Source organism: Empidonax traillii, unplaced genomic scaffold (genome assembly GCF_003031625.1).
Source record: "Empidonax traillii isolate 1590-97213 ecotype Southwest subspecies unplaced genomic scaffold, ASM303162v1 scaffold405:size801240, whole genome shotgun sequence".
In the NCBI taxonomy this organism is placed as follows: Eukaryota; Metazoa; Chordata; class Aves; order Passeriformes; family Tyrannidae; genus Empidonax; species Empidonax traillii.
The window spans coordinates 441,770-452,244 of NW_020955598.1; the positions used below are offsets into that span (position 1 = coordinate 441,770).

The 10,475-nt window shown below is 38.8% G+C and overlaps 1 protein-coding gene across 2 annotated transcripts in view; it reads right to left on the reverse strand.

Moving 5' to 3' along the window:
- Positions 1-10,260, reverse strand: part of PEX5L (peroxisomal biogenesis factor 5 like) — a 41,361-nt gene extending 31,101 nt beyond the window's left edge. Inside the window, exons 1-2 of one of the 2 annotated variants that reach the window (XM_027893758.1) lie at positions 10,177-10,260; positions 8,272-8,376 (exon numbers count right to left, since the gene is read on the reverse strand). In XM_027893758.1, the coding sequence (XP_027749559.1) occupies positions 8,272-8,340 (69 nt within the window). In that variant the 5' untranslated portion in view covers positions 8,341-8,376; positions 10,177-10,260. Of the gene's footprint in view, positions 1-6,882; positions 6,922-8,271; positions 8,494-10,176 lie in introns of those variants that run through there. The other variant, XM_027893757.1, reaches the window with a different exon arrangement.
- Between the last annotated feature and the right edge of the window lie 215 nt (positions 10,261-10,475).

Consider the following 10,475-nt stretch of genomic DNA (forward strand, 5'->3'; position numbering starts at 1 on the left):
GATATTTATCTGTTTGCAGTGCACGAAGCATGCTGGTTTGTTTCTTTTTTTTTTTTAGTAGGGCATAAAAAATGTTAGTCTTTAAGATAAATTATTTCAACTTCAAATTGGGGGGCTTCCAGTCAGGCATAGGCAGCTAATTAGCACCTATGTTTTGAGCACATAGTGAACTAGTTCTCTTAAATTAAGTGCCAAGATTCCCTCCACGTTCAATAGGGAGAGAAAAATGCCTAGAAAAGCAACTCCAGAGGGAGGTTCTGCCTGCCTAATTTAGATTGTCCCTCAGGAAGCTCTCAAAGGCACCTCGCTTTCCCCCTGGCTATATATGGAATTTATCTTAGAAGGACTGGTTCAAGAGGCACCTAAAATTTAGGTGTAACTAGCTAACCAAGTTTGTTGGATTGGATTTTGTACTGGATCTACTTTGTCAACTGAGGCTGATTGAATTACTCATGGCAGTAAGTTAGGAAGCCCCAAACTACTGCTAGGCTCTTTCTAAAAACTGATAAATGGGAACAACAAGCAGAAACTGAGGTTATTGTTCTCTGGAGTGTAAGTGGAAGTCCTGGTCTGACAGTCAACTCCCTGTTTCAATATCTTGGCAGAATGAGAACTGGAAGACCTTGTTTTGTGCTTGCGGAGGGAGGAAGGGGATTAAAAAATCACTAGTCTCATGATAAAAGTTCGAATTGCATGAATTAGGTTTTTCTTCACTCACTTTTCTAGCGGGAGTATAAATATCTCACAATCAAAATTACTGCCTCACACACTTTATTTACACTTGTGTAATAAGTGTGATCACTACTCAGCTTTTTGCCTCATCCTTGTGCCAGGGTGATACTAATTCTTTCTCTGTCAGTGTGAATTTATGCCCCAATGACACTGATGTGACAGCCAAATATTTGGTTTTCTCAAGAACAGAGAATCAATTCCTGTGGCACGTGGTGTAACTGGCTTCGACCCCACGTGAATTGTGGGAAGCTCCAAAACTGAGACAAACCCTTTGTACCCTCCTGCAAGGAGCACTGGTGTTGCTGCCTCTCTGAAGAATAGATTTGCTCAGCAGATGATAACCAATGCTCTGTTGCAAAGTAGTAGGAAGTGTGTGGAGTGACCTGTGAATCAGAGGTGACAATATCTTACCTGAAATCACACAGGCCAAGTCACCCCTAGGGGCTTCCTGCAAGCAGCTGTCAGGGTTGGTGTGAAGTCAGAGAAGCTGTGAGGGGATTGCTGTAGACACTGCACTGGATATTTAAATTCACGTACCAGTTGTGCTGTTTAAAATCTGTGCTCGATGTCTGGGTCAGTAAATAATAATGTGTCTGTTGCATCCTCATAAGGAGCAGCTGAACTGCTGGGTGACAAACCCTTGCTGGGATCCCTGTGTCACAGCAACATCCTACCTGTGTTTCTAAGTGCTGACAAGTTACGGCATTTTGTTGCAAGGCAAAACTAAACATCTCTCAACTCAGTATCTGCTCCCCTCTGTTCATCCTGGCCTGGCTAAAGGAAATTTAACATGGGAGTTGTGTCTGGCTCCTGCATTTTGGCCTGGTTCCAGCAAAGCACTTCAGTGTGCTCAGCAGAGCTCAAGGTTAAGCATGTGCTTAACTGTCCTGCTGGATCAGAGCCATGGGGGAAGAGGAGAAAAGTTGCTCTTGTCATATTTTGACTGTGACTGACAGTGTGGCCTTTACTAGTCATATAAAAATGTGATTTATTGTAAATCTATTGCATTAATGCCTGCATGCTCCATGCACTTTCGAAGTGAAAGGAAGTTGTTTTCTAAAACAGTCTGCCTCCACCTCCTGGGTGTTAGAAGATTTTACTTCTTTATTTTCCCTCACTTGGTTATGCATTGTCTTTGTGGTGCTACCTTGTGATCTGTGTTTTAGCCTCTCCCCTTCCCCATATCACTATCTGGATTGGAGAACTGCCCTACAACAGTGATCAAAGACAACATTAACTCACTGTCATAGATGTCTACAGATCCTTGCAAGCAATATAGTCACTAAGAAGTTACAGAGCATTCCTTTAAATAAATGATTTCTGATAGAAGTATCTAGTCTGTGCTCCTAAAATGGCCTGCTAGTTAATGGAGGGATTAACAAATTTGACATGGATGCTGAGTAAACACAGGTTGGAATAGTCTTGTAGAACAGGAAGGATACAGAATCCAAAGCAATCTGTTGAGAAAGCCCTGGAAAAACCTGCACAAGTGTTGTGATAGTATCTGCAGGGAACTCTTCATGCTAGGTTCTGGTTTCTCTATCATTCACTACAATTACTTTTTGTGGGGTAACTTCAGCTGAAGAGGAAGCTCGACTTTTATTCTTAAATAAGGTGCAGAGGATAGGCACTAGAGAAGTGCTGCTTCCCTCACATTGCAGGTGATGCATCTCTAGTCTTAGAGCATCTCTGGGAGCAACTCTGAGCTTTGCTTACAAAATATTATAAAATTATTTAATATTTTCCTCTAGGTCAAAGTAAAGAAGACTGACAGCATATAGAACTGAGCAGCAGGTACAAGTTCTTTGTGAAGATGGGAGAATTAAAGACATGGATTCTGGCAGAATTTAGTTATTGTAAAACCTGTGCCATTCCTACTGACCTTCAACTATGTTAAAAATGCCATTTTTTCATTTTCCATCCAAAAACATTTGTCTTTTACCTCACTCTTGCTGTATCATTGGAAGTAGGCCGCAATAACTTCAAAATCACACAGATTTTTCTTGTTCTTTCTGTGTTTTTTCTTTTCAAACAAAGTTCTGTAGCATAACTACAGTAAGGCTGTGGATGTGTTACTATGGCCAAGTGTAGGAACCAAGTCATAAGTCCTTGTTATTATATGGCCTTTCTCTGTAGAGATTTGTTATGGTGTGTGTGGCTGCTTTGGAATGTTTTTCGTAGATTGAAGAGCTTTAAACTCATAAGTTGTTTGTGAATTGCAATTCAGTAGAACAGTTTCGCTGTAAAAACAGCGAGTTCAATCAATCTAGAACCGTAGTACATGGTTTGCAACTCTTTAACAGGACAGTGTGTTCTTACTTAGAGAATGCATGAAGGAAGAGCTGACAAGTTTCTGAAAACTCCTGTTAATTCATTTAAAAACCAGGGTTAAACTGGCATATTATGGCATTCACACACACACACAAAAGTTTGCCCGATGTTTCTGTCCTTAAGGTATTTTACAGTGTATGAAAGAATATAGTTAATTTTTTTACTTTATTAAAAAAATTACACCATCGATTCCCATGGTAATTTCAAATTAAACTTGTTATTTCATGTAAAAATGTATTTAATCTATGTGACAGAGAAATCTGTATTACTTTAGGCAAGCAGCCAATTTTTTACTTTTAAGCGTATTGTCTAGGCAATTTTATTAAACTCATGAGAATATTTGTGCTGAAATTATGCATACTGCCCTGAAAGCAATAAGTGTTGAGCAATATTTAACTTAGAGGTAAAGAACCAATTAATATTTGTACTGCTAAGTGTGCATTTTTTTTTTTTTGCTCTTCATGTATTTACCCTGCTTTAATAATAGATGAAAAAGAGTTATCAGTAGGATTTATGAAGTGTCTCCAGATGAACTACTCGAAAATTTTATAATAAATCCAATGAGAGAGATTTGAGATGTATGGAAAATACTGCTCATGAATTTATCCAGAATCCTTTAAAAAAAAAAAAATAGGATCTCGGGTCTAGTTCTCTTAAGATCAGTGTGGAAATTGCCACTGCTCTCAGAGGACAAATTGGAATGTACAGTGAATTATTGTACTCCAAACTTAGATAATGTCAATAATTAGAAGGATCAATTTTTGCACTTTTTTACATTAATGTGCTTCAGCCAGTGAAAATGGGGTGAGTTCTGGTTGTCTCTAAAAGAGAATGGAAGCTAATTACATTCCCTGCAACATCCCACCATTCTGTTATAATGTTATTTAGTAAACATTGACGGCGTGGGCTGGAAGTCAAAGCAAGCCTAATGCTAAGAAGATTAGATTGAACATGATTGATTCAAATGGGACTGTCTACTTTATATGGAAAACTGTGATTATGCAATAAAATTCATGTAGTGAGTCCTTGATACACACATCAGAAAACCTCCTAACAACACTGGGAGCTGAATATTAGCTATTTTTAGTCTGTTTCCTTTATAAAATTAAATTGAAACATTTGGAAAATCTTCTATCAGACACTAAAAAAATCCCAAACCAACCTACAAAAAGGCCCAGATCAAAACAAAAAAAATCAACAAAGCAAGCAAAAAAAGAAAAGCAAACCCAACCCAAAACATACCACCATCATCAAAATAAAATAAAATAAAATAAAATAAATAAAAGCACATGAAAACCCGAACAACAAAACAGTGGCATTCAGGCTGTGGAAATGTTTGAGTATTTTATTCATAAGCCCTGGAGCAAACATAAATCTGCTTAGATCAACTAATGGCATGCAAATGAAGTTCCCTTAAAAAAAATAATAGTTCCTACTCTGAATACTAAGTAATACCTCATAGAGAGACTATAAAAAAGTCTTAAACATCTGGTGGAGTTAATTGGGGTGTTCTCATGAAACTTATCTCTTTTTTTGACGTGTGCTGTAGCCTGCATTTTTCACGGGAGAGGATGAATTTCAGCATGTTTCTTATAATGTAACTTCAGCCTTTTAAATTGCTTTTTTTCCAGCTGAAATTCTAAACCCTCAGTGTTCTGTAGGTTAACTTTTTAAGTTAAATGTGGTTGAGATTAAAACTGTGCTCTGAGAAATGTCTGTGTAGGTCCTGCAAATTCTAAGTAGGCAGCTCCTATATTTTTTGGTTATAAGCAGAAGTGGGGAATAGCTCTCAGGATATACTCTGCATTTCTTTTTCCTGTTGGTGAATTTGTCATGGACTCCCATTTCTGCTCCATATAAATCCAGAGTACATTTGTATATTTGCCACAGGATTGTCAGGGATATGAATCCCCACCTGAAGGTCCTCTTTCTTTCTGTTATCTGTACAGGGATCCTACCATGGGTAGCTTCCCAATTTGTGTACTCTAACGAGTAATCTAAATTAGGTGTGGTGGATCCGGGACAAATAAAACTTGTGACACTGCGAGATTTGTTTGTTTAAGATCAGTCTGCCAAAGCATTTAACCATGGACTGTTTTACTGCTCAATAAAGCAGTTAATCATATTTTAAAGTATAAGTCTGGATCGAAGTGCCTTATTGAATCAGATCCTTTGAAGTTCAGTGACCTGTAGTAAACTGGGAATTTCATAGTTGGCTGTACAATTAAACTTTGACTCCAGGGGGTATTTAGATTTCAATTTCTCATTAGAAAGTAATTTTGGAGTGAGTTTTTTTCCTCGTGACAAATGGTAAGAAGTTGTGAAGAGGTTAAAAAAAAAATCTTATTTTACAATTAAAATCAAATTCTTATGCACGATTTCTCTCATTTATTTCTCTGCTTCAGTTAGAAGTATATTGATTCATAGTTCCATGGTCAGTTAATCTTTGAACCTTCAATAAAATTTCTTTCACATTTTCTAGGTTCTATTCATATGAAAACAATATCTTTTTTTGTTTTTGTTTGTTTGTTTGTTTGTTTGTTTTATTTGTCCCAGTCTTCTGAATTGCCTTTAAAAAGCTAAAAGGAGACGGCAACATGGATAGAGTTATGTTCTAGAAAATCTTGTTAGTACTGAAAGCTCACTCTGCTGATGCGTAAGTATTAAATTTGGCAACCACTGAATCCTTTTTCACACAAATAGGTGTGCAGAAAGAGACTTTTATGGAAGGTAATTGAGACAGAATCACAAAAAATAGATACTAAAAGGCCTATTCAATTACCAAGAATACCCCTCTGCTTACTGTAGTGTACTTATTACTGCTGGAATGATGATTGAGATTCCCAGGTGCCACATATTGCCATGGCCCCACTGGAGTCTGCAGGACTTTTTTGGTTCATGTTATTTGAATGCTTGCCTCCAGATCTGACGATATAAAACAATATCTGATGATATAAAACAATTTGGGAATTGGAAACTTCATTTAAATTTAATTCTTGGTATTTATATAAAAAAACAAGTGTCATATTTTACAAGCTGGGCTTTGCCAGGAACAGTACAATAAAATATGAATATCTGTCTTGTTCTGTGTTGGATATGTTTTTAACATTTTCCAGAGGAAGAGAGCAAAGAGATATATTTTAAAATACAAATTCAGGGCCCTACGTACATTATCACTATCAAAAAGAGGATTGAGACTCCTCTTTGTGTATCAAATTCCAACTATGCTTCCTGCAGAATCTGCTCCCACAGTCAGACATGATTAATCCTCCATTTATCACAGATTTTGGAAATGAGAGATTTTAGAAAAGCCAGTAGTCCCCTATCTGAGCTTCATCCTTGCATTTTACCCTCAGGATTTTGCTTAGCTCGTCGTAAGGCTGGAGCAGCACAGATGCTCAATGTATTTAATTATTTCCTAATATAATAGACCTGCCTGCACTGGGTTTGGTGGTGGTGAGAGCTTTCGAAAGACCAGGCTTTGTTGCCATGACTCAGCTTAATCTGGCTTGGGAAGTCTGTAGCCAGTTTGGAACTGGAGTGTTTCACCCTGCGAGCAGCAACCACATCCATCTGTTTCATCATGTAAAGACCGGGGACAAACAATTTGATGGTGATGGTTAATGAACATCACGACATAACGGAGCGATATTTTGCATGGATGGTCTGAATGAGAGGTTTACACGGACACACTGCACAGACAGCATCTCAAACCAACACTTCAGCCAGACAATTAGGGTACAAATGATGAATGCAACATGGTCGTACGACTGCACGCCACACATACATGATGCAGAGATGGCTATGGAAAATACTCACTTTTTCACTTGATTCTGCTTCCTTTTGGCTTCTGCACCCCTTTGGTGCATAGCAGGGAAGTAGGTATTTGTGTTTAGTGGAAGAAATTACACTGACTAACAGACACAAGCATTTTACTCATAAATTTATCATAGACTGTTGCTGAGGAGACTGACAGACAGCCACTACAAATGGTGTGTTAAACATTTAATGAACCCAGGCTGAACTCCTGTCACTGTTGAAGCCAATGGAAATTTTACATGTTAATTTTTTTACATGTTAATTTATTTTTTCTTCTTTTTTTTTTTTAGTGCTGTGGAGGTTAAGAGGAGGCAGAATTCTATGTTGGTTTCTAATTGCTTTTTAATCAGGAGAAAATTAGAAATGATGCCTTAAAGGGAGCATCTTTTTCCTTTGTGCGATTACTTCATAGACATTAGAGTTCACCATGAGCAAAATCTGGTGTTCAACAGGGGCTGAGGAGGAGGTGCCAGACCTGGTTTCCAAATTAGTAGATGGTATTTCTAGAATGTGTATTAGTGCAGCACATCTGCTATGCTCTGAAAAATAGGTACATCCTGGTGTGTGTGCATCTTAAAAACTTTCTAAAAGTACAGTCATTGTTATCCTAAATCATGAAAGGAGTAAAACGGGATTGTGGATTTTGTTTAAGGCTCTCACATAAAAACAACTTCCAGCAATTTCCATTAAACCTCCTGATGAGTAGGAAGTATTTGTGTGCAGTAAATATCAGCAGTAAACTAAATGCACTTGCTGGGGGAACAAATTCATGTACGTGAGCATAAGGGAAAAAAATCCACTCTTGTAACGAGATGGCAGCACTGTGATTTACAGTAGTGTTCAGTTATTGTCTTTAAGAAACTAATGGAACCACCAAATGTTTGGTGGCTACTCCAAGGTGTGAGTAAAGTTTAGTGTGAGGACCTTATGTCCTTCCTTCGTCTGAAGTTGTAGAATGAAAGCAATGAGATGTGCAAATCATGTATTCTGATCCAGACCAGGAACAGAATCCCAGTGAGAACTTAGGAATGGGATCTGAAATATTGAAAATGATACTATCGCCAACTGGCTGTTTCTTATTTTACATATGCACTGAATGTGAATATTTCCTATATGAATTGCAAATGATTATTTGTGGCATGAATATTGATGGCATGAATCAGAACCGTAATTTTAAGTCGGTTTAAAATAACTTTTTCGTAACTGAAACTGGGGGGGGGGCAAAAATGCAGTTCTGTTCAATTTTTCACGTGGAAACATCTAGCCCCCCATTACTTTCCCCCACCAGTGAAGCACTGGGATGCTCAGCCAGACTCGCTACGCGCCTCGCCTGGGGCGTGGGACTCGCGCAGCGCCCGCGGCCTCCTCAGAGCCCCGCGCTCCGCCCACCTGCGATGCCACAGTGAGGAGGGGCTTTTCTTCTGCAGACTCCTCCCTCGGAATCTCCTTCATCACCATGGCCACAGCCTTATCGGCCGCCCTAGCGCCTTTGCCCTACAACAGCGAAATCAACAATGGCTCCAGTCAGCAGCGAGCGGGAACCGCTGCCCCCCGCGCACACGCACCCCGAACCATCCCGGCGGGACACCGGAGGCACCTGTGGCTGGAAGCGAAGCTTGGTTGGAAGCAGAATACTCACACACACTGGTTAAAAATAAAGATAATAACAAATTATCTGTAAACCCCATAGTCAAGGAGGCGGTTGGGGTTCAACCGTGGTCTGGTGGCTCGTTAGAGTTGCCCCAATGAAGTCAACAGGAATCCGGCACTGTCCTGCTGGGGCAAGACCTGCTGGAAGTCTTCAGGTGGCAGGATGGGATCCCCATAGGAGTAAGAGCTGGAGGATCAGCCCCTTCATTTAATTTTAGTTTCTCCAAAGTTTATATCCAAACCATTTCATTTTCTATTTGATTTTGGTCTTTTGGGTTTCTTTTGGTTGCTGTTTTTTTCCCCTCTCAAAAATAACATCAAGCTGGTTTTGCAAATAAAGCACAGTTCCTTGTGGTTCACTGAGGCAAACTCTCCCTGAAATTTGAATGTATAATCTGGACCCACAGTGTTTATAGCTCTAGTAACATTTTAAAAAGCAATTTACATCATATAAACAGTCTGTGTTTTCACTAAAAGAACATAAGGAGCCAAATCCTGCCATCGTAGACATTGCTACAGCTCTACCCAAAATGATTATTGTTATTGAACTTACTGCAAGGATTCTTGTTTAAAATTTCACTTTTCTTAAAAATTCACTGAATATATTGCAAATACTCAGGACAAAGTTAAGATATGCTAACATTATTTAATATCTATTAGCCAAACAAAAAATGCACCAACATTATGTTCCATACTTGGTTTGATGCTCCTCATTTTTATTTAATGAGGATACTCATCATCTTGAATTCACATCGATTTCTGTCTTGATCTTTCGTCTCATTTGATCTCCCCCTCTTGCAAGTCACGGAGAAAGCTGGAGGGCACACATAAAGCGTCGCAGCAGAGCTGTGTTATGCCAGTGACCCTGGGCATGTCCTTATTATTATACTTTAAAAGCTTCCATTGATTTCCATGGAAGTTTTAACTGTGCAAGGACTGCAGGATTTGGCTCCATAAAAGAAGTATTTTACACTAGGTTTAAATATATCTAAATACTTAAAAGTCTATTAACAGAAGGGGTTCTTTACTACGACACCATATCCAAGAATTACTTTCACAAGCAGTGTATTCTGTGTCAAATAACCCCCTGCTATTGCTTATACTGAACTACCCCATGTTTCAGGAACATTTCATCCATTGCAGGTGAAACCATTATGTACTATTGCAGGTTCTAAACAGAGTTTATTAACTGTCAGGTCAATATTAGATTAGCTTGGTTGTGCAACACATCACAGGTACCCTACAGAGAGTTCTTTGCATGCTGCAAGAAATTCTCAGAGCAGAAGTGTCACAAATGATAAGCATGCTGGATTTGTGATGCCTTTGATATCCAAAGAACTGCAAAGTCATTGTAAAATGAAATACATTAAATTTAAGGAGAATTACTTCTAATTGGTAAGCATATCAAAGGTTCTTGGCCAATTACGTGTTTGTTCATGATTCATATGACATATTCCAGGTCTATGAAGCTCGTTTCCAGTATGACACATGAGCTATCGTTAGCTAGCACTAACAGCATGCTCTTGGATCTTTACAGAATGTAGTCCTTTTGTGCTGGGTGATAGAACAAAATAGTTTATCAGCTAGAGAGGATGCATTGGAAAGCATGCAGTGCTTTTTATTTCTTGCAGAGTAAAAACCCACCAAAGCAAAGGTCAGGTCACTTTTTTGAAGACAGAGCCACTTTTTCTTCAAGGTTTCACCTACTGCCTGAAAAGAGTCATGATACTGGTATTAGTGCCTGCTGTTAATCTCTCGTACACGCAGCTGCAAAACCCTGGGAGTGGTTGACAACATATATAAAATCTGTCTCATCAGGTTAAAGTGGGTATGGGGCAATGGGGAATGGATACCTCTGTGCTATTTTTTATGTGCAGACTTTGTATATTTGCCAGTCAAAGCAAGTGGTTCATGTTATCTTACTTTTTGTTTCGTTTTGTTTA